Source organism: Lutjanus erythropterus, chromosome 3 (genome assembly GCF_056507025.1).
Source record: "Lutjanus erythropterus isolate fLutEry1 chromosome 3, fLutEry1.hap2, whole genome shotgun sequence".
In the NCBI taxonomy this organism is placed as follows: domain Eukaryota; kingdom Metazoa; phylum Chordata; class Actinopteri; order Lutjaniformes; family Lutjanidae; genus Lutjanus; species Lutjanus erythropterus.
Genome location: NC_139319.1, coordinates 27,128,744 through 27,151,898, shown reverse-complemented (window position 1 = coordinate 27,151,898; position 23,155 = coordinate 27,128,744). Strand labels below are relative to the sequence as shown.

General features: G+C 38.0%; 2 protein-coding genes across 2 annotated transcripts in view; both read right to left on the bottom strand.

Moving 5' to 3' along the window:
• Positions 1 to 16: 16 nt before the first annotated feature.
• On the bottom strand, positions 17 to 9,713 carry LOC146330152 (uncharacterized). Its single transcript, XM_084715640.1, has 6 exons — positions 9,367 to 9,713; positions 4,545 to 4,853; positions 3,829 to 4,073; positions 2,414 to 2,542; positions 2,120 to 2,285; positions 17 to 629 (listed from the first exon to the last, which is right to left on the bottom strand). The coding sequence occupies exons 2-6, from the start codon at positions 4,804 to 4,806 to the stop codon at positions 451 to 453; spliced, it is 981 nt and encodes a 326-aa protein (XP_084571766.1). The 5' UTR covers positions 4,807 to 4,853; positions 9,367 to 9,713; the 3' UTR covers positions 17 to 450.
• An 8,336-nt stretch (positions 9,714 to 18,049) lies between these two features.
• Positions 18,050 to 23,155, bottom strand: part of evi5l (ecotropic viral integration site 5 like) — a 50,877-nt gene continuing 45,771 nt past the window's right edge. Inside the window, exon 20 of the mRNA XM_084715639.1 lies at positions 18,050 to 19,846. Within this exon, the coding sequence (XP_084571765.1) occupies positions 19,538 to 19,846 (309 nt within the window). The 3' untranslated portion in view covers positions 18,050 to 19,537. The remainder of the gene's footprint in view (positions 19,847 to 23,155) is intronic.

The following is a 23,155-nucleotide window of genomic DNA, read 5'->3' as shown; positions in this document are numbered from 1 at the left end:
TGTTACGGTCTATTCCTCGTAAAGTTTTGAATCCCTTCCTATCCTGGGAGTCAGCTCTTCAGTTCAGTTGTATTAACAGTGTTTATTTATAGTGAAAGTCAATAATATATACATATCGGGTCTCACAGAGCATTTCTAAGCAACATGGAGTAACACAAAGTGATAAGGGAATTACCCCAACCCAGAGACTTCAGGTGAAATTCAACACTAAATACAAGCAGCTGTCTGCTGATTAAATCTCACTTGTGATCAGTTAGACTTCCCACCTACCAGTCAGTCACATGTGGTCAAAGGTGACAACAGGATAATTAGTCCTTGCACAGGGGCCATGTGCAGCTCTCATATTCAGCTTTAAGTGGACTGTCTGAGGAGAACACGACAAATGGTTGGAGCTTGTGCTGCATTACTCTCCTGCTGATGGACCTTGATCTTTACCCGTGAGGGCTCTTGTCAGCGGTAGGTGCAGTGGTGCTCCTGGTGCTGCCGCAGGTCCACTTTGTGCTGGAAGCCGTAGAGGCAGTGAGGACAGTGGTAGGGCCGGTCGTCCTTGTGTTTACGGCTGTGGGTGATGAGGTTGGAGCTCTGGCTGAATGCCTTCCCACATATCTGACACACATGGGGCTTCTCCCCTGACACACAAACACAGCACAAGTCATATGAATACACGGGACGCAGGTTTAAACTGTGAAGATTTAATGGACAAAACAAAGAGGAATAGCACTTTAACTATTTAATATATTAACTTATTTAATTCACACATCTTGAAACATCACATCTCATCTGTTTAATCTGTATAAAAAACAAAGTGTAAACACAATGAGATATGGTTTTACAGCAATTAATGTACCAGACTATTTCTTGGACAGGCCGTGACGAGACAAAACATAGTCCAGCACATACTTTTTATACCATTTGGCTTTTGTATGGATAAAACAAATGTGATTTAATTTTAAGCATTTCCAGCCGTAAAGTCGTTAGAGGTTAGAGTACTACTAGGGGACTGTATGGTGACAAAATACAACCCCAATTACAAAAAAGTTGGGACGCTGTGTAAAATGTAAATTAAAGTAGAATGCAATGATTTTCAAATCCTTTTTGACTTGTATTCAGTGGAGTACAGTGCAAAGACAAGATATTTAATTTTTAAACTAATAGACTTGTTTTTATTATGTTTTTAATATACACGCATTCTGAATTTGATGCCTGCAACACATTCAAAAAAAGTGGAGACGGGCAAAAAAATGACTGGAAAAATCGTGGAATGCTCAAAAAACAAGTGTAAAGGTAACTGGATGAACTGATAACAGGTGACCGTATCATGATTGAGTATTAAACAAGAGTTTGTGAAAAGCTGCATGGGCAAATAATCCAACATGATGGTATGAAGGTGTGTTAGGGCCCATGACATCAGTCAGTTTTAAAGCAACATCTTTTTCAGGGATGTCTCTGCTTATTTCAACAAGGCAATGCAAAGACACATTATGCACAACAGTGTAGCTTCATAGTGAAAGAGTTCAGGAACTAGACTGACCTGCCTGCAGTCCAGACCTGTCTGCCCTGGAAATGTGTTGTATTATGAAGCACAAAATACAACAACAGAGACCCTGCACTGTTGAGCAACTGAAGCTGTGTTGGGAAAGAGGTTTGCATTGAAAACTTCACGCTTACTGAGTGTTGATACAAGAAAAAGTGATGTAACACAGAGGTAAATGTCCCTGTCCTAACTTTTTCCAGATGTGTTGCAGGCATCAAACTCAGTGTGAGTGTATCAATTTGAACATAAAATACCTCGTCTTTGTACTGTATTCAACTGAATATATGTCAAAAAGGATTTGCAAATCATTGCATTCTCTTTTTATTTACATTCTACACAGCACCCTAACTTTTTTTGGGAGCCTGGGTTGTACAACAGACATTTGTAAACACTACACATTTGTTTGTGTTGCACATAATACAGTGAATTTGAATTCATGTGCAAAGATGGGATATATGTGCTGGAAAAGTAAGCGATTAATGCTACTGATTAGTTGATTACTGTTCAGTTCAGTAATTTCATATGAATGAAGTCAGTGGTAGACTTTCACATATAAAAACAACAAAAGGGGACACATATACCCACCGGTGTGTATGAAGGTGTGTTTCTTCATGTCAGACTTCTGGTGGAACCTTTTGCCACAGTACTGGCAGGGGTAAGGCCGGGTGTCTGAATGTATGAGCAGATGAGTGGAGAGGGTGGAAGAGCGCTTGAACACTTTTCCACACACTGTACAGCCAAACGTCCTCTCCTACAACAACAGGCACTGTAGTTATGGATTCAGGAGTGTTGTACCTCATAAGCGCCTAACACTGATTATTTCAGCATGTCCAAACACATACCTAGATAATTCCATATAAAAAGAGATGTGATGCTGACCTTGCCCCTGCATCGTGACCTCTCAGTAGGCCTGTCTGTCCTGCTGGACTTCATGTGTACCGCTGACAGAGGCGCTCTTCCATGACTCTTGCATATGTGAGTCTTCAGACTTGACAGACATGAAAATATCTGCAAGGGCAACATGAGCAAAGTTTAACACTAAAAAACAAAAACAAAATTATTACACACATTTTTTTTATTTGTTCCATTTCCTGTTAGTCTTTTGAACACACTATATGTGAAATCTGCAGTTAGGGTCTCTCTCACATTAAAACAATAACAAAATATGTAGTTTGACTACATCTGAAGTAGCATATGGGAGTTGTTTTCTTCATTGTTAAACAACCAGGACTGCAGATGAAAATCTATCTGACATGACTCAGGCAGAAATCCTGTTCACAAACAAGATAATGTATTAAAGTTTCATTCATGTTAATGTTTAGTCACATTTGCAGACCTCCAACCTCATTTTCCGATGTATCACCTGTTTTCCTGGAGGTTTCTGCAACTAGCTACCTTGAATAAATTATTTATTTCTCTGGGTTTAATCATTAATGGAAACATTTTGGATAATGTATCTATATAACTCATTAAAATATATTACGTATCTAGAATTTTTAGGCATTTTAATCACAAAAATGTTACATATTATAACTTCAGTCACTATTTTAAAGTCATGTCAAAAAGTCTTGGTTCTGATGGGGCCACACTGATATGGACCACCACAGATATTGGATTAAACAAAAGGGACCACCCACTGTTTCAACACCCCGTTATTCTGAAAACCCAACAGCCTGAAAAATGTCCCATTGGACCATTATCCCAAAACAACACACCAAAACAACATCACACTCTCTGTGAAGTTAGTACAGTGAGCACCAACTCAGCCCATGGTGCTAAATATGTGTATCTGTGCCCCTGTCAGCCTGTTGGAGCAATGGGTGTTTTCAGGATAACGGGCTGTTACTGACATTTGGGCTTTTGGCCCATTTGGACACTTTTCAAACTATGGAGGTTTTGAAATAAATGACCGTTGTAATACCAAAGCACCTTAAAAACAGTTTAGAGAACCTAGTTTAGTACTGCAAGACTGCTCAACTCACTTACTGTGTGCTGCGGCAGTACATTACCTTGACATTAAAATCCGCAAAAGCACTGTTGCCTAACTTGCAAAATTAATGACATACCCATCAGCCTTAGCTGAACTTTGTATTGAGTGGGTATTAGCAAATGTTAGCATGCTAACATACTAAACAAAGATGGCGGACATTGTAATCATTAGTTTATAGTTTAGCATCAGCAGCTTTGTCTTTGTGAACATGTTAGCATGCTTCTAGCATTTAGCTTAAAGCATCATTGAGTGTTTATGTGTTTATAAGACAAAGGCAATTAAACGTGATGAAGAGAAGCCGTACTTTGCTACAGAGAGGACACTCTTGCCTCGGAGCACTGATCTTCGAGGCGCCACGAGTCCTGGTCTCCCTCAGGATCTGAATGTGCTGAGTCAAGTCTTCCAGTCCCACAGACAGTTTGTCTGGATATCCTGAGCTCACATAAGGTGTGGACATGACTGTTGCTGTGGGAGGGCGAGACTCTACTTTCTCCACGGGGCGAAAAGTATTTGAGTTGATGGGACCGCAGGGCTCAGCAGATCTACAGTCTGAATACAAAGACAAACAGGTAAGTTGACCGGCTCCTGTTAATGCAACTTTCTGAAAACTTGGATTGATACACTTTTTAATAATTTAATATCTTATGTTAGACAACCAGATTGTTTTTCAATAATTGACCTTTTGCTAAGCCTGTTTGAGTGGTGGTGTCTTTTTGTAGTCTTTCAAAAAACATAAAATACAAGAGCACACTTGTGAAGAATGCATTAAACTCTATCTGCACTAACATGAACTACAAACATTAGCATGTCTGGCTAACTAGCTTACTTTGTGGCTTTGTGACAGGTCAGTTGTGTAATACCTCACAAAACCGTCAAACAATAAATAAACCAAATAGTCTATTCTGTGTCCTCTGCTTTACCATCACTGCTGCTTTTTTAAAATCATGTTGTTATTTATAGTTATCTAGGAAGCCTTTTGTATTTCCATGTAAACCAACATAAAACGTCTCCGTCACCCACTGTAAGATTGAGGACTGAATGGCTGAAGGTGTCCACCTCCATCAGAGTGGTTGTCGGCCTGACAGTCCTGCTGCAATAATGTGAAGGGCGCTGCATTAACGTCTGGTGTTTCTGCTGTGGAGTACTCGGGGGATGTATCCCAGGACCCTGGCTGTTTTCCTAGCTGGCTAAGTGTTACTGGGGTCAGTCCAGGGCTGGGGCTTCTTGCTGCAGGCCGAAGGTGGTGCAACCCTCCTCGCTTCACCAAGAAAGAACGAGGCATCACTCAGGAGGGAGGAAGACCAACTCTACACCCAAAATCTAAGTCACCTAGTGGATTAAAAAAAACACATTGCCAGTGTTAGTGATGACATAATGTACTTTTTGTTTTTGTTACAAATTTCAATCTTATTTCTTGAGAATTTGTGAGTTCTTGTCTGGGGCAAAGTTGTTTTCTGGTAGAGAGCAAGTTTAGAAATGAAACACTTTTGTACCCATTGTTCAATTTACAACCACGATAAATAAATATAATAGTTAATAATAAATCATTCTGCTCTCAGATGTATTTGTTTTTAACTGTCCTATTATTGCCTGTTTGTTTGTGATGCTTATTAATTGTATTAATTGTTTATTATATTTTTGTTTTGTTTTTCTTGTTGTGTTTTTCTGTTCAAACCCTTGACATCATTGTAAATGAGGGAACTCCCTCAATGATTCTTTGAGATTAAATAAAGGTTGAGTGAACTGAATGACTGAACTAAAGGCAAATAGTGAAAAGATGGATCAAAGGGTTCCTCGTGATATTTGTATTTGCCACAAGGGGGCAGCAGAGCTGTACATTCATGTTTCCTGCTTGAGTCTTAATTAAATCTATGTGCTTTGACATACAGTATACATATTGTTGATACTATTACACAGAGAAAGAGTGGGATCATCAGACAGGACAAAAGATTTTGTGTTGACAAAATGTAGATTACAATTTAATACTTAGTTACAATTGCTTAACATTTGTCATTTCTTTGTTTAGTTTTTTATTTATATGACATGTATATATAGAAAGACAATTTAAAAAAAATAACAATATAAATAAAGATGCCCTAAAATATCTGATTTACTTAAGTAGGCCCTTTATTCAGACCCATCTTGAATCTACTCCAGCGTTGTGTTGGTTTTGGTTTTGTGTGCTCTTCAGTGGTTCTCAACCTGGGCGTCAGAACCCCAAAGAGTGAGTCGAGATCATTTCTGGAAGTCACCAGATGGTTGTGAAGAATAAAGAAATGATCACAAGGCTTTGTTAAATAATTGATTCTGAATGATCATTTATGCCATTCTAAGGTCTGTAATTTCTGTATAGCAGACTGTTGCTATGAAGAACAGATCGTTGCTATGGGTGTAGACCAGATCATAGTGGAGCAATACAACCATTTTTAAATGATTATTTTGTCCCAAATCATTGATTTTCTTTTCTTTTTGTGGTAAAGTGGTTGTATGTGGAGTGGGAGGAGTTTTGAATGTACGTTCACTTCACATTATCTCTTATATAACATACTGTGGCAAGCAGCACTGAGACAGAGCCAGGAAACTCAGCAACATCAGCTCGCTCCTTAATAACATTAAACATAATGGACAAGCAGTCAAAAACATGTAAAACACAGCTGACCTTAAGAAATGTAACATCCACCTCACTAATGGCTGAAACTATAAACCAGCACAAAAATGATGAGGGCAACATAAACCACCACGTTCTGCACAGACACAAACAAAAAACTAAAAACATAAAATTGCAAACTTAGCTATTGCTTAGCTTGGGGGTAATGGTTCTTATTTAATTTTAGATTGTATTTAGTGTGTTCCTGTGTGAGTTGTGATTGGACACACACACACACACACACACACACACACACACACACACACAAACACAGACATGTTCACACACACACCTCAATAGCACGATATGGCTGACATTTTTCTGCAGGTGAATCACTTCAAATTCAGACAGCAACGTCATCAAATGAGAAACACAACTGAGCTCCGAGCCGCATTTACTTGAGATGTTTTGGTCCTAGACCTTCATCAGGCAAACCCTGATTCTAGTATCGAAATGTCGCAAACAAATGTTATTATTTTAAGTTAGACGGTAAAATATTACCCTGACTTTCTGAAATGTGTATTTTTTTTTGGTTGAAGTCACAAACACCAACCTGATTATTGTGGGATGTTGAGAACCACTGACCTATACGAGGTTTTCTTCATGGACCTCTCTGTGTTTTGCTCTGAATATGCTCGACCAGTTTACCAGCCCCTGAGGATCACTTGGCATGTAAGTCAGAGGTCAGTTCTTGTCACAGCCATGACTTTTCTTCTTGATCTGTCTTATAAATTCTGCTTGACCAACTCCAGGTGGCCTGTCAGATGGCCTGTGTTCAGCGGTGTCTTACATTACTACTACATTTTTCCTCTGGCAAGTTTTCTCATCTCATCTCCTGTAAACCTGCATTCATGCTGCAGATGAAAACAGTCAAAATCTAATGGAAACTGTCACAAAAATAACTTCGTAAAGTGACATAAATTTCCTGCAAACCTGCTTTTTGACAGCGAGGCAAACAGTCATATCAGAAGTGCAGCTATTTCACTTAACAGCAACACAGTTCATGACTCAGCGCTAGTGTTTCAACCAAGCTGCAGAGGAGGAGTTGAGGGGGAGACGACGAGGTGTTACACCACTAAGCAAAAAAAAAAAAGTGACAGTATAACTATAGATTAATATTCTGTAAAAGTTAGTGGTCAGACATATGAGAAGAATTCAATTACACTAATACAGACAAATTATGAGGCTGTATATAACACCAACCTTGTTTAACTGATTTAACACGTTCATTCGTTGATACATGTCAAATGTGGAACAAATCCCTGTTATTTCATTGTCTAAGGTTCCTGGACAGAAGATATTCTGTCTCGTGTTAAGTTACATGTTCAAGGTTGTCTGCAGTGGCGGAAGAGGTACTCAGATATTATACTTGAGTAAAAGTATCAAACCAACAATGTAAAGATATTTATAATTAAAAGTAAGAAAAAAGTGGTCGTCAGATAAATAATGGGGTAGCAAAGACAAAAAAACAAACTCTGCTACACAAATCTATATCAGTGTTTTGGATTTTTCTGTAATCTGTGTTTTCTTTGCAAACACCTCAACTGACTCAACTCAACTGCAAACCACTGGTTTAATCTTTAATAATAACAATGAATTGCGTTACTTCACTTAAGTACAATTACCTCAAACTTTTACACGAGTACAGTACTTTACTTTCCACCACTAGTTGTCTGCATGTCCTAAACTATGTATCCTTGATACCTTAAAAATTCATCAGAATTTAACCCAAGCAATACAAAAAAAACCTTAAATGTTAAAACCTAAAGCCTGAGCCCAGTTATGAGGATCATTTACCGGAACACCCCTGATGGTTTACACCATCTTTGCTCTTCAAAAATGTACATTCATGATTTATCGAGAACTCCTTACCTATTGGAAAATCTCTTTTATGAACTTTTATGAGGTGGAAAATCTGTAGAAACTGTTTTGTAGAAACAAGTTTATTCTTTTAATCTCTTAGGCCTACTTGTTACTTTGAGATGTTTTGTATTCAGTATTATTAGATTGCACAATAATTGGTGTGAGGGTTCTCATGTTCTTATTTACTTGTTTGCATGTTTGTTTGTACTGTACATATACATGCACATATTTGTTAAACTATTTGAAAAGGAATTCAATTAACATATGTTTTTTAAAAAAGAAGCTGCTGCATTAGTTTGTTTTATCACAGTTTTATGATAAATCTAGCTATGAAGAACTTAGATTTTGTGACAACAGTCATTCTTATTCATTTATTACAATCACATTTGTTTTCTTCTTCATGGCTGCACAGGCATGTGGAGCTTAGTTCAGAGGGATGACGTGTTCAAACTGCTATTGAATATTGACCAGAACAACACAATCTGAATAGTCAACAAACAACATACAAACAAATTTGGTATGATTGGACGGACCAGCTCAAGGAAGGGTCAAGGTGGTTCAGACCCTCAGAAGCTTCAGTGGTTCATCTTCTCCGGAGTTTGTTTTTGCTCGAACGTGCTGAATGAAATGTGAGTCGACATACAGACTGCTGTGTGTTTGATCAATTGATTTCTTTTTTTTTTAAATCTCAAGAATGACCAAAAAAGAACATAAATTTAATTTGCCTGTTGCTCAATTTGAAAACATTTTTTCAACAATGTGTTTTATCTGTAAAACTTGTGTGGAGAAATGGAAACTTTGTGTGTGAGTGTTGCTTTATGTGCAGAGGTGCAAAGATGTTGCGATAAAATTAACAGCTCTGTCTTCTGCACTACTTTAGAACTCTGATGTTCACAATAAGACAACATGATATCTGGCTGAGTTACTTTGATTTGAAAAAAAGATGTTATAGGCTATTTGCATATTTTTTTAATTAAAAAGGATTGTTTTGCTTCTCTCTCTTACGATAACTAAAACATAATATAAGAGTCCACATGGCCACATGTAGATAATTACAAAACTCGGTGATTATTATCTGATTTCATAAGAATTTGGTTTATTGAATGCAGACCATTACTGAAATAATTCAACACAACTTGTTTTAGCTTATTCTTTGTCTAAAAAGTACTTAAACCTAGGTAAAAGAAAAAATATACATTGGACAAACAGCCCCAAAGTGTTTCATGTTTCAATTATCATGTTAAACAAACAAAGCCAACCAAATCTGTGGTACCTCTAATATAACCAGAAAAAAAGCTGATGGTTTTCAGAAATAAATATGCAAATACTCACCAGATTTTTAGATTCCACCAGTGCTTCTTAACATCACACACAAACCTCACACAAATAAGTTAACTGAGACGAGTCTTATATCAAGTTAGACAATGTGGAGTCAGTGTGTCACATGTGAGGTCAGCCTGCTCTGAGATGGATTGTAAGCCGCTGATGTTGCCTGCAGGTCGCTGTGATGAGAGTAAAGACGGACAAGGAAGTGTTTGAGCTCTCACACCTCTGAGTCGGCAACCACACTGCTTCCTCATACACAAACCTAAACTCTGCAGGCTCGGTGCAGCCCTAAACCCGTCTAGTTCTACTTTTTTTAAAAAAGTGTTCTCTGCAAATTATGAACATGTGGCAGGTGGTGGGGAACAAACTAAACAGCATCAGATTAATCAAGACAGATAAAGCTGAAGCGAGAGGAAGAGGGAGTACAAGTGTGCTGAAAATTCTTCAGAAAGTGTTGACATACTGTGTTGAGACAGTTGAGTTACAAAACAGACCACTGAGGTCAAGTTAAAAAGAAGCCGGCTGATGCAACAGATCTTCTTTCGTACTGAATGAATAGTGTACATTAATGAGAAGGAGACACAGGACATGTGAATATACATTCAGTGTAATAAATGTGAGAAACCTATGGATGCCTGGATGTCTGATTTTATTAAACCTGCTTCAGTGTGACTGTGTGCATGCGTGCATGTGTGGTCAGGGGGCTTGCACCTTGTCTGGAGCTAATCTGGCATACTACTGAATTTATCAGACAAGTTTTCAGACAAGACTGTATGCTGAAGGACCTCTGTGATTCGGGACTTTAGAAAAACCTTGAGAAACCTTTTTTATGGCTTCACGTTGGTGACAGCCTTGGTAGGCCTTCAGGTCATCCCATTCTTGTGAACATGATATCTCAAGAACGCCTGCAGAGAATTTCTGCAGACTTTGAAAATGACCACGTAGACTCAAGGATGAGATGATTAGATTTTGGTGATCAAAGGCTGAGGTCAGGGTGACCTCACTAAACACATCTTTAGCCATAACTCAAGATTTCATGTGCTAATTATGACAAGATTAGACACAAATATCTAATACAATTAAAATGATGAAGTGATAACATTTTATATCCAAAGGTTCAACATCACTGGGACATTACAATGCACTCCTCTGTGAAAACAGTCTGTAAGTGAAAACAGTATGTTTCTCACTGAAAATTACTAACTGGACTCAGTGTGCAAAATAACTGGTGGAAGTGGAAGTTGAGTCCATATCAATTTTAATTTAATGTAATAATATTGAAGCAGAAAACAATCCACTGCTCGTCAGGTTATATGGGATAGATTTAAAAACTACACAACACTTGGATTGCAGACAATCAGCAACAGCGCCACCAGTGGAAGAGGAGCCTTATCATTAACAACCATGTATTCAATGGTAAGCAACAGTATTTTTATATGTTCATATCTCTGAATAAAGCGTATTTCAGTGTCAGTCGCAGGTGATGAATCATTAAGAAAACATTTTTTTTTCTGTTAAGGCTTTCAGGGGTCTGCAAGTGATTTACAACTACTTCAGTCTGAAATCTTGTTGATATGTGAGGGGTCATGTTAATGTTGGCTGATTTTTGCAAAGCTCTGCTGGTTGGCTGGCAGTTGTGGTGGAATTGCAGTAGGTGCTTCACCATCTGTTGTCTGGCATGGATCTGCACTCCACTTAGTGCACTCCTCTGGTTTTATATGAATTTGCTGTTCATGTAAAGAATAAAATAAATAGTCTGAATTTTTATTATTGTCAACAATTACCATGAAAACAAAAAAAAAAATCAACATTAAATTGATTCTACAACAAAGTAGCCTGATAAAGCTTAAAGAGCTCCTCTGTTGGCTTTAGAAACATGTAAGTGAGCCACACGGTTGCACTGGTTGACATGGTTCTTCAATATGATGAACATGACTCTGTAGCTTCTCCATCCCAAACCATATCATCCTGCTGCCACAAACACTCAACAGGTCGCTAAATGTGATGAAAACAACAAATGTGCTATTTACATCTGAGAAATGTTTGCTAAAAAAATACAGCGGCCAGATGTTTAGGTAATTATTGAACCTTTTTAAAAAGATGAAACTGTATATCTATCACCTTGATCCTTAGTAGTAGGGAAGTCAGCATTGAGAGATGAACAGTTTGTTAGTTTTGGTCTTTAAATTTGATAGAAATAATCATTTTGAAGGTCTTTTTGATGACATCCAGACTTTGGAGGAAGACGTGACACTGGTCAAAGTTTGGCATCACAAAGGACCTATTTAAACTAAGATTCAGAGACATCATGAGATAATATAAAAAAAAACTGCCGCTGTTGCACACAAAAAATGTTTTAACGAGGGAGACAGAGAGAGCTGTTGAGTTTGGGTAGCACATGTTAATCTAAAATTTAGAACATTTAACTTTATTTTTTATCCAACTCACACTGTAACATTTCAGACATTGATGAAACCATGCTCCTCTCAGTTGGGCTGCACCAGCTAGCCTACATGTCTATATATAGGCTAAACAAATCTATCACTAAGTCTGTGCATAAAGACCTTCCTAAGTTCTTAAGAATTTCTTGCTAGTTGGAAACTTGTCATTTACTAACAATGAACTACAAACAGGAAGTCACTGTGCTATCATCAAGGTGCCACATAACTGCCAGAAATAACCACCAGTCTGTGTTAAACTTAACTGTTAATCCTTTTTAAATTTAGGTAGATTATACATTTCTGAGTGTACGCAGAAAAATATAGGCCTGTGTTTCACAGTTAGTAGTATTGATGCAGTTCAGCAACAGTGGGAAATAACTGATTTTGCTCATATAAGACACACTATGAACTTTTTCATTCAACTTCATTTGGTCTGGTCTTATTAACATGACATTTTGTGATTTTGTGATTTTTAGACATATTGTGTGTAATTTTTGTGATATCTATGTATTTCATAATTTCACATCAACATTAAACAGCATTTTGATGAAGGCAGGTGTGTTGAGCCATTATTCTTTTACTCTTTAAGTCATAGCCTATTGTATAGTAGCAAGCTATAATAATAATATGTATAACAACAGCTTTTTCAGGTAGTTTAGTGAGCTACACAATAACTAAATATAACAATTAAGCAAACTTGGTACATGTCAGCTTTCTCCTTTTCCTGTAAATGTAACATATAGGGTCACAGCTTAAGTTAGCTAAATGCTAGCAAAATGCTAGCTAGGTAACTAGCTAGCTAATGTTAGAAAAATGATATATAACTAGCTTGCTAATGATTGATGTAGATTAGCTAGCTAGTTAGCCAGTGTATTGTTAACATTGGCTAACTTATAATGTGAATATATGTCACTTTTGCAGGTCCCACAGAAAAGGCCTTTAAACCATCTGCAAACTTTGTTTTTCATTTTTATAGACTTGCTTTCTAGATTTTTATATGATGTCATCATTAAACCTTTTTCAACTTTTTATGATTTTATTCTTTTTATTTATATTTATTTATATTGACATTCCCTTTATTTCTATTCATTTATATTAACATACTTTTACTTGTTTTTATTGTTCTTATCTCTTTTACTGTTCTGTCTTAATTTTTTGTCTTTGTTTGTGTTTTAATGTTACCTCAGTTTTAGGTCAGTCTTGCTACTGTTTGGCCTCTGATGTTATATGTAGCTTTGTTACATGGTATAACAGAGCTAAGTTTGAACTTGGGAAGTGAGTGATTGCAACCAGCTACTGTTCAACATGGACCTGAGGGAACAAAGGGCAAAATCCATAAAAGCTTTAAGGTGAATATATTCAGCCGGTAATAAACGACAACAACACAGTCAGGCCTTTGCAAAGGTGCAATGTCAAAGTTTATTTTGTATCATTCATAGGATACAGAACACTGAAATGTATTTTCCCCATCATACTGGAATTTATATAATCTTTACTGTCATTTAATATATTTGATAACAACATTGGTTGAATTGCAAGACAGAAAGAGAGAGGGTGGACAGGGTTCCTGGGTATGATGCTGAGGATATCAAACAGCCGTCACATACAGCACATAAATCTGAGAAATCCTACACCAGACTAACCAGGATGAACACTGTTTTTTTTCTTACTGTCTGTGAGGAAAAACTTGCATGTGACACACTGTTTTTCTTATTACCCACTTTATATCGGGGACAACATGTTTGGATGTTCCACTTTCTCGATGACAGATCTGGAGATACACAGTGTGATCGTATTTCAACCCACACAGTATTCAGTTTATACCACATCGCTGTTTAATGAAGGGCTGTAGTGGCTGACGTGTCGACGATCCCTCGTTAAACATACGTGAAGTCATTGAGCATAGTGTGTAAATCTACCTACTTTTATGGCACATTATGATGTTTAATCATGATCGTCTCATGTGATGCTGTTAGCAGGACAAACCAAAGTACTGATGGTAATTATAAAAATAATATTAAGGATGAGAGCTAGTACCATATTCAAAAGTAATTTACAAACATATCAAAATGTTTCGTCACAGTAGATAGAGTTGTATTTAGACAGTGGTGAGAACAGAGCACCATCACTGAACAGCAGTGTACAGATGTGTTTTAATGTGCTGAAGGACACTGAGCACTTATCAGGATCCACATTAGGGTTCATTTTGGAAATCCTGAAGAAAATCTTATAATTACTTAATGTATTAATTTTGTGACTGAAATCCGAACTGACATGTTAGTTATAATCCTTAAGATTTCAGTTGAAGTAGATCTGGCAACACCTGTGTTTAGTGGTGATAATGGCAGCTCCCAGACATCAGTTTGATACACGCTTTGAGTCATTTTGCTGTCGGAAATGAAAGCAAAGAGGAGCAACTTGTCCGTATGTTTACAGCGCAGCCAAATAAATCATGGCCTGAGAGGATTTATCCTAGAAGAAGACTAAAGGCTCATCTATGCCCCCTTTACATATGACAATAGATCTGTCCGTTTCAAATTATTCAACCATCACTGCCCACATACTTCCACGGGTCCTTTAGGTTAGCGTGGATGTTAAGCAATACTTCCACTAGAGGGCAAAAGTTTCTGACAACTGCAAACATGGCGATTTTGGAGGAGGTGGTAACAATGTACCTCTTGAGAAAGACGCAGAGGCAGTGTTGGAGATGGGGTTGGTCTTTGTGGACATTAAATAGATCACAACATGCAAACTTGTTTGCCGTGTCCCACTTGAACTACTGGCTTCACTGCTACACTGCCCCCCCACCACTACCAGTGGCACGGCTCCGTTTTGTCCATGTCTCTAAGTTCTTAGAAAATGTGCAGGAATACGGAAGAAATAAACACAGAACAAGGAGAGAGGACTCCATCCGTATCCATATCTACAATTTAGCATAAATGAGCCTTATAAGGATGCTTTCACACCTTAAAGTCCGAACCATGGTTCATGTTTTTGGTACACTGTATATATATGAGTTTGTTCTGTTGTCATCACTTAGGTGAGATGCATCTCTCTATGCTTGGCATTGATTGGATTGTAGACAAGTGTGCATCTGATGTCAGTGTGTTGTCAGTTCAGTTCAGTTAAGCAAACTTCTTCTGGTTCTAATAATAGCCTGCCAGAACTTCCTGTAATTGATGTGATGGTCCAAACCATCAAAAAAGAAAAACAAAACACCCAAATCAAAAAACGTTTTCACATTAGAAACAAACCGAACAATTACTTAATTAAATCTGGACTGAGACCACCTCTTTCAGTCGGTCAGAGGTTTGGCCGTTTGATCCAGATCATGGTCTGTTTGGTCCATGGTTCAAATGAAACAAACTGGAAAGTCCAAAAGTCTGAACCAAATGAGGTACATGTGAAAGCACCCAAAGGGCTACATTATGCTTGAAAAGACATAATTTGTACAATGTTCTGAATGGTTTCACATAAAAGTGGGTGGAAAAGTTGGCCGTCATAAAGAAGGGGAGAAAATATTGTTAAATCGAAATAGTGTTTAGAATGAGTATCAAATGCAACTTATTTTCTCATCTCTGCACAGCAAGCCAATAACAGTGACAAGATGGTAGTGGACTGTTGGTTTTTGGAAAATTGCATAAATTGTTGCAGGGCAGAGGATTTATAAAAGCTATTCAACCATCCATCAAGCTGAGTTTACTGCCATATTAAAACTGGTCCAGTGGTGCCTTGTGCTTTAAATGAAAAGGACGCATGCATCCACTTATGTCTTCCACATCTTGTCTCATACATTGATCTATCTTTTCATGTACATCCTTTGAATACCATGAGGGGAAGACCATCGGTGAAAACTACTATATAAATTACAGAATATAAATGCACTGAACGGCTATTTCCAGCCAGAAATGTGATAAAAAATGAGGTTTAATAGAATGAAATTTTAGGGATTATAACCTGAAATGAGAAATTAAGCCAGTTATGAATGAATCTGAGGGCATAAATCTCATGCTCGAAGGAGCCTCCCAGTCTACATCCTGTACATACAAAGATCTGGAAGGAACTCAACTGAAACCGTTAGGTCAACACTCATTTGTCCCGACGATATCCAAACACTGATTTCAGTGTAGAGATTTCAGTTGTTACAGCCACCCATGACCACTAAAAAGCTGTTATTTGCAACAGTGTGGTGGGCAAACCAACATCCTCTTTAGCTCTTTGATGGCCATTACTGGAAGGGCCAGTTTCCTTATTTCTTAGAAGATGGCGATAATGACCTCCCTTTCCATTCCTTTAGCACATTAGCATTGTGAATCGGAAAGTAGGCCTTTACAGAATTTAGGTAAAGTATTCCAACATCAGGCTGAAGAATAATACAGCACAATACAAAGTCCGGATGGATAATGTTGGAGTAAAATACATTGTTATCGTCAAGATCCATTTGAAGAGCTGAATATAATAAGAAATTATCCCACCATGAATCCATTAACCCACACCGCCTCTCACTGCTGATGTCAAGAGCAGAGAGTTCCTCTTTCTCTGTAGTGCAAAAAGTAGATCACCCTGTTTGATAAACTATACACCCTCAGACTTATCACTATCTTCAGTAAGACTTGACTGACAGTGATACAGCTTTAAATCTCATCTATATACTTTTGTTCTTCTTACTCTGTATATTTCATATTCCTCCATACATTTTACACCCTTTTCTACACAGAATATATTAATGTTTGATATGTAAAATATTTTCCAGCCACCGCACACTCTCCAGTCATGATGACAGCCTTTTTGTTAGCATCTTTACAATATGAACTACTCCCTCCACTCTCATTAGCCCACATGCTACCATGGTTTTAGCTGTGATATGAGCACATGAACTGGTGACTCCAGATCAACACTGTTAACTGGATTTCTTTTTGCTTGTACGGGATACTGATAATTGGAGGAATAGTTTGACATTTGGGGAAATACACTTATTTTCGTAAATGACAGGAATTTCATGTATGCAAACCATTTCCTGTCTGTAGTTTTACATTTAACTGTGTTAAATGTAAAGCTACAGACAGGAAATGCTCTCAGCTTTGCTCTGTCCAAAGGTTAAAAAGTCTATCTCTAAAGCTCATGAAGTAACATGTTACATCTCATTTTTTTAAAGAAAATAAAAAATGATAAACCTCTTCAAAGAGAAAATAACAAATTATCCCTGTTACAAGTTAAAAGTTTAATTAATAAGCAATAAAATGCTGCTACAGAATCATTGGTCTGATAAGATTTGGCTGATGTTATCAAATGTTAGCTAGATATTACATTGTATTTGGGGTCGATTTGCACCTTCCCAAGCCCCTTTTTGTTCTGTGCTCCAATAGCAGTTGCTTGGTATATGGCAGAACCTCAGTCAACTTTCCCCTTTCCTGTTTCCTGTACTTAGATATGCTATGTGCTACGCTCATCTACGCTGGAAAGAAAACAAAAATTTTGAAGATGGTTAAAAGATGTTGCTGGTGGAACCTGTAAAAGTGGAATATATTGCATATAGTCATATCTTAAGTCAGCTAATGTTAGCACAATGCTAACAAACTATCTAGCTAACGATTGATGTAGCTTAGCTAGCTAGACACACTTACATCACCACATGACACACTCCCAGAGATAACTTTCTGGATTACTGTACTTACTTGAACCGAAACTACAATTCTTTCCTAAACCTACCCAAGTATTTTTTGTGTCTAAAACTTACCATGTGGTTTAGGTGGCTAAATGTAACCAGAATGCTACTGTTTCCAGTGGGCATTTTGTAGTCGATGTATCCTGTAGTAGATAGACCTACTAGCAAGTTAGTGTTTTGCTAACGTTAGCTATCAGATGTAAGTACCTCGGTAACAATTGATGGTGAGAAGCTAGCTACTTAGCTAGTGTTTTACTGATATTAAAATGTTACAGATCCCCCAGCAACATCTTTCAGCTATTTTCTAAATCTGGTTTCCTTTCAAGGTAGACATGCCTAGCATATAAGTACAGGAAACAGGAAGAAGAAAAAGTTGACAGCAGTTCCGCCAGGTACCATCATCAGTCAATTGTTATTGGAGCAGAGAGTGAAAAGAGGTCGGACTTAAAAAGGTTCAACTGACATTACTATGCCAGTTCACTGACTTTAAACTCCTTTTTACTTGTGCTAATATTACGTTTTAGCATTTACCAATTTATCATAGTTCAGCAAAACTGAAAAAAAAAAAATGCGTATATAAAAAAAAGCATAAAGACAGTTTAATGTAGGGTTGTGTGCCAGAAGTCACTATGCCCAGCCAAGAAATAATCCAGCACATACACCCCTCTTGCTGAGCTAACTATCTCCTACCTGTAACAGACAGACATGGCAGTGGTGTTGATCTTTTCATCTATCTCTCAGCAGGAAAGTGAATAAATATATTTCCTAGAATGTCAAACTACTCTTTTGACTCACACATACACAATGTTAATGCTCAGTTTTGAAGCAAACCAAATTGTTCCCATCGTAACAATTGTTGTTAAATGTTGTGAAGCGCCAAGTTTTCGGATCAGTCTGCACAGTAGTTGTCAACCTAATGTATGGCAGGGTTACAGGAGGTTGCATCTTCATCTTGCGTCAAATAAAAAAAAAAACAGCAACAGAAAATAACAAAATGGAAGAAGTAAATCCAAATTCATAGCAGCACATTTTCCATCTCCGAAACACACACTATGTCACAGTAAACCTGCAACAGACAACTAGTTGGCACAAAGGACGGTGTAGAAAGTTTGGCCTCTGTCGGTATCTCTACACTCCTATAGTTTCATATAGATATATAAAAAATAAAAAAAATATCAAAATAAATTACAACATATAAATAACTTTAAAAAAAAACAAAACAAAAGATTTGGCAACATTGAGTTTCTTCCTTCCTTTTTTGTGGGTGAATATCTTTTGACATGAGCCATTGTATTAACTCGCTTGACCTTTTTTCAGCCACAGACACAGAAAACATACGCGTTTAGTATGTTAAAGTGTTCATTTATGAATGCCGCATTGTGATATCCCTACAGTTTGATGTGTACATATTCCTACACTGCACCTCTCGCTTGTCACCTTTGAAATGATCTTTTTAACACTTGGTCTACTGAGAGGTAAATGGATGGCTGTTTTTTTTTTCATGTGTCTTCCTAATGAGAGGCATAAAAAGGGAAAAGAGCGGATAAAGATGATTTTACCTCTGAACTAGGAGGGAGAGTTATATGAGGGTAGACAGAAGATACACTGTGTCAAGTGTCCAGTACTCAGTTTATAGGGAGAGGAAAAGAGTTATTTTCTGTCTGTCTACCCATGTTTCACTCCTCGTCACAATCACAGATGCAGGTCTAGTGTTTGATGTCTAGACACTCCTGCTGGTCCAGTTTCAGTCCATGTTGGATGGATATGTATTTCGATGGACAGTTTCCAGGGCAGTTACACGTGGGGACAAGGAGCGAGGCTTTACATTACCTCTTTTTTTCACACAGGATTGGACAGTGTGGGGTACGTGGTGGTGGAGACAATGGGTAGTGATGATCAGGAGAGGTCCATTCAATGCCACTATGTCTGCATCAAGTTCAAGGTAAACACTGGAAAAGTCGAGGAGGAGGAGGACTGGCTTAGATAATACAGTCCCGGTTGACAGCGTCTCCAGCGCCTTTTTTTTTTAGGACAAAGAAATCCAATGTAACCTTTACACACTCTCCAGGTTTCAGTTATCTAGCGCCTCGGCGCACACCATGCTGCCATACAGCTGCTGTGGGTCCGGATGTGTCCGCAGACGCTCCTCCGCCTCGCTGTCCGTGCTGCCCTCGCTGTCAAGGCGGGCAGATGGGTGACACGGGCCAGACAGGGTGGGGTAAAGGGCGCTGGGAGGCAGAGGGCTGGGGAGGAGGTCCTCGTCTGAGCTCAGGTAGTCACCCTCGGCGGAGGCGGGGCTGGCCAGACACAAATCCTGGTAGTTGGTGCTTCCCCCACCGCTAACCCTGGGTGCTGCCTTCTGTCCTCGCAACTGCCTGATCTGAACACAGAAAAGAGGGTTTTACTAGGTTTCGTTTATATTTCAGTGTTTTTTTTGTTTTTGTTTTTACAGAATTTCATTCTAGTGACAGCAGTGGCATAGACCTTAAATAATGACATTATTGTGTATTTTTCTTGTTAATAAATCTCAAGAAAAGACCAAAACCAACAATGTCTTAGTCCGTCTCTCAACACTTTCTTGTTGCCTACCCTGCCTGAGAAACACACTCTTACTGAAGATATAAATCTTTCAAAATGGCCCGAAATTTAAAATAAGAAAATGAGATTTAGTTTTTAGCAAATGTCATTCAAACAGGAATAAATTATGCATTTGTTGTGGACTGTTGTCCCTTATCCCTTATGTAAGGGATAATGTACAGTGAGCAGGTCATTACTGTGAAATAAACCATGCCTGGCTTTATTTCACGATTTCACCTAGTGTCTCGCTTATTATGCAGATATGTATCAAAAAGTATTGATTTAAGAATTATTTTATTGCTCCTCCAGAGTCCATGATCAGAACTTTGTCCATAGCAACGATCTGCTCTTCAGAATGCTGTAATTGACCAATCAGAACTGAGTATTTAACAAGTGGCAGATACACAGGTGGAGCTCCAGCAGCAGCACTGTGCATTTGTGTCGAGTCAAAATAAACTGAGGGCAACTCTCAAAGGGTGTGAGACTCATGACGCTGACACATAACACACATTCTCAACCCACACATGCCTTTTCTCACGCAAACCTTTCGTCCCTGCTTCCTCTGATGTTGTTTTTTTTTTGTCAAGTTCAAACAGGGTAAAGTAAAAAGCATAACAAGATAATGGCTGCAATTTTCATGGATTTTTAATGAGCACATGATCATCATCTGTCTGTTTGAACCGAATGCGCACAACAACAAATCAGTGCAATGCATGTTCTGGTGGAGCAGTCGATAATAATTTTGTGGTTGAGCAATTAATCCACTAAGGATGAGCACAGCAAGGCTAGAGATGCTAAGGTTAGCATTGTCTGCACTGTGTGGCACACTATGTCTGTGTTGCAGTTATACTAACGTCAGTCTAAGATGGCTCAATATTCAGCTGGTAAGCACATTCATTAATGAACGACGTATCTTTACGCGGTGAGTCTTTTTTTTGTTTGTGTGTGCATAGGTGACCCACGGAGTTCAATCACTGATGATGGATTTCAGTCATGTTAAGTTGACAGGATATCAATGAGGGAGAAATGGGCGGGTGAGGACTTATTACAGAATATTTTCTGATTATCTGGTGGTTTTATATAATTTTTGTTCACTTATTTTAAACCACCTATAGAATACATATAAGGTATTCATATTTCCAGCAAAACATCTGCCCCATCTGCAAGGATGACAATGATATGAGGACTACAGATGCCTTGTTTCCAAAGATACTCAAAAGTACATCTGTATAGGCATGCTGTATATAGTATTAGATAGGGCTGGGTATCACTTTCAAATGTTCTGGTGACATCTCAGCACGCTGAACAGCTAACTGTATCAAATACACTGCACTCAACATTACCACAGACTACGAGTTGTAGCTGCTGCAGTAGTGGGCCAATCACATATCACATGAAACTACATGCTGCATACAAATATTGGAATTAGACAAGTCATTGTGTTTGTTATTTTAAAACAGTCTTGTGCATGGACACGGTAAAAGTGAATTCAGGTAAACTTAGTTTGCAAGTAATGAAAACGAATGTGAGCTTTGTTCACTCTTGAGAGACTTAATGATGCCCACACTGACAACTCATAAAAACGTATGATGCAGACTAGCAGCAGCAGCAGTGTGAGTGAGAGAGAGAAGAAGGGGAGAGAGAGAGAAAAATATGGTTTATACATGAGTTCCTGCAATTATGAACTACAAAGTCAGAATTTCCCCAATGGAAATTACAACAGTACGTTCATGTTCAAGTTTGCTGTCTAGAGTAAAACGTTCTTAAATTGTTGCAAATTATTGTTAATAGCTATAAATAGAAGTTATTCTGCCCATTCAAATTAATACCAAAAGTGTGATATCATTATATAGACTCCAGTGTTCCTAGTAGGAGGAGGTTCTATTCGAAATATTTTATATTATATTTGAAATTAACATTAATTGGTTCATTTTTGAGGTTGTGAACTGAACTTTAAACTAACTCTTGTGAGGTGTGAATGCAACACTGCTTAAAAGTGCCCTCCCAGATCAGTGTTGATGATTTAAAACTTGACAAAAGTTCTCAGCTGAGTTTGTAGCTGAGTTTGCTGTAGGGATTTCATATATAATAGTATATATTTAAACAATAGTAGGTTTAGTAGTCTATAAATTGTGTTAAATATGTTATGTGAACCTGACAAGAGCATTAAATGTCATGTGCTGGAATTTTTTTTTTTTTAACGAGTTGTTGGGTATGAAAAAAAAAAAGCTGTGAAACCCACTGATCTGTATTCTGCTTACTGTTTTGAGGTTGTGCAAATAGGGCAGCGGGGTCTTTACAGCTAAATCTGAGCATCAGATGTCTCCCACCTGAGACGAGAGTCAGGTAAAACAGAAACATAAAACCAAGAAAATGAAAACGAATGAAAAAATAAAATGTGCTTGTATGTTTCCATTCCATCACTGCTGTCCAGCTCTCAGATGACGTTGGTTGCTTTTGCCTAACAGATGAGCTGTCACCAAAGTTTTATCTACATATGCGTGCCTTTGCCGTGTTAACTGTGCATGTACCACAGTGACTCATGACAAATCTCAGAGGTTTTTGTTTCCCCCTATCATACACTCAGGCTAGCTGCAGGGCGGGGGGAGGGGAAACCAGTGGTTAACCAATGGAAATGTTTTGACTGCATCTTACTGCTCTTAAAACTACAGACATTTCTCAAGCTTTTTAAAAGTCCTTTTCAATTATTTTGTTGTTGAGACAGGAAACAGGAAACAGGTTAGTTTATATCAAGTTTAGCAGGAGACTGGGAAAATGCTCAAATATCTAGAAAATGTGTTATCTTTGCAAAATTGCTAAATTCATGTCAAGCTGAATCCCCATAAATAACACGTATAGATATGTGTGCCACTAAATTATGTAGAGTCTGTCATTATGTGCCAGCATATCAGTTAATTTGACTGAATCACATGAACATCGCTCAGAGGACTACACTGAGATTTTTCTAAATTGTTCACTACTTCCTCATTTGTACTCACGCAAGTTTCAGTCTCATTTATAAAACCACTGCTTTGATGAAAAGATGTGGGGAGAGGAGAAAAAAGGAGAGGAGCAGTAAAGGGCAGGGCAGTCTCATCACACCCCCTCGCTT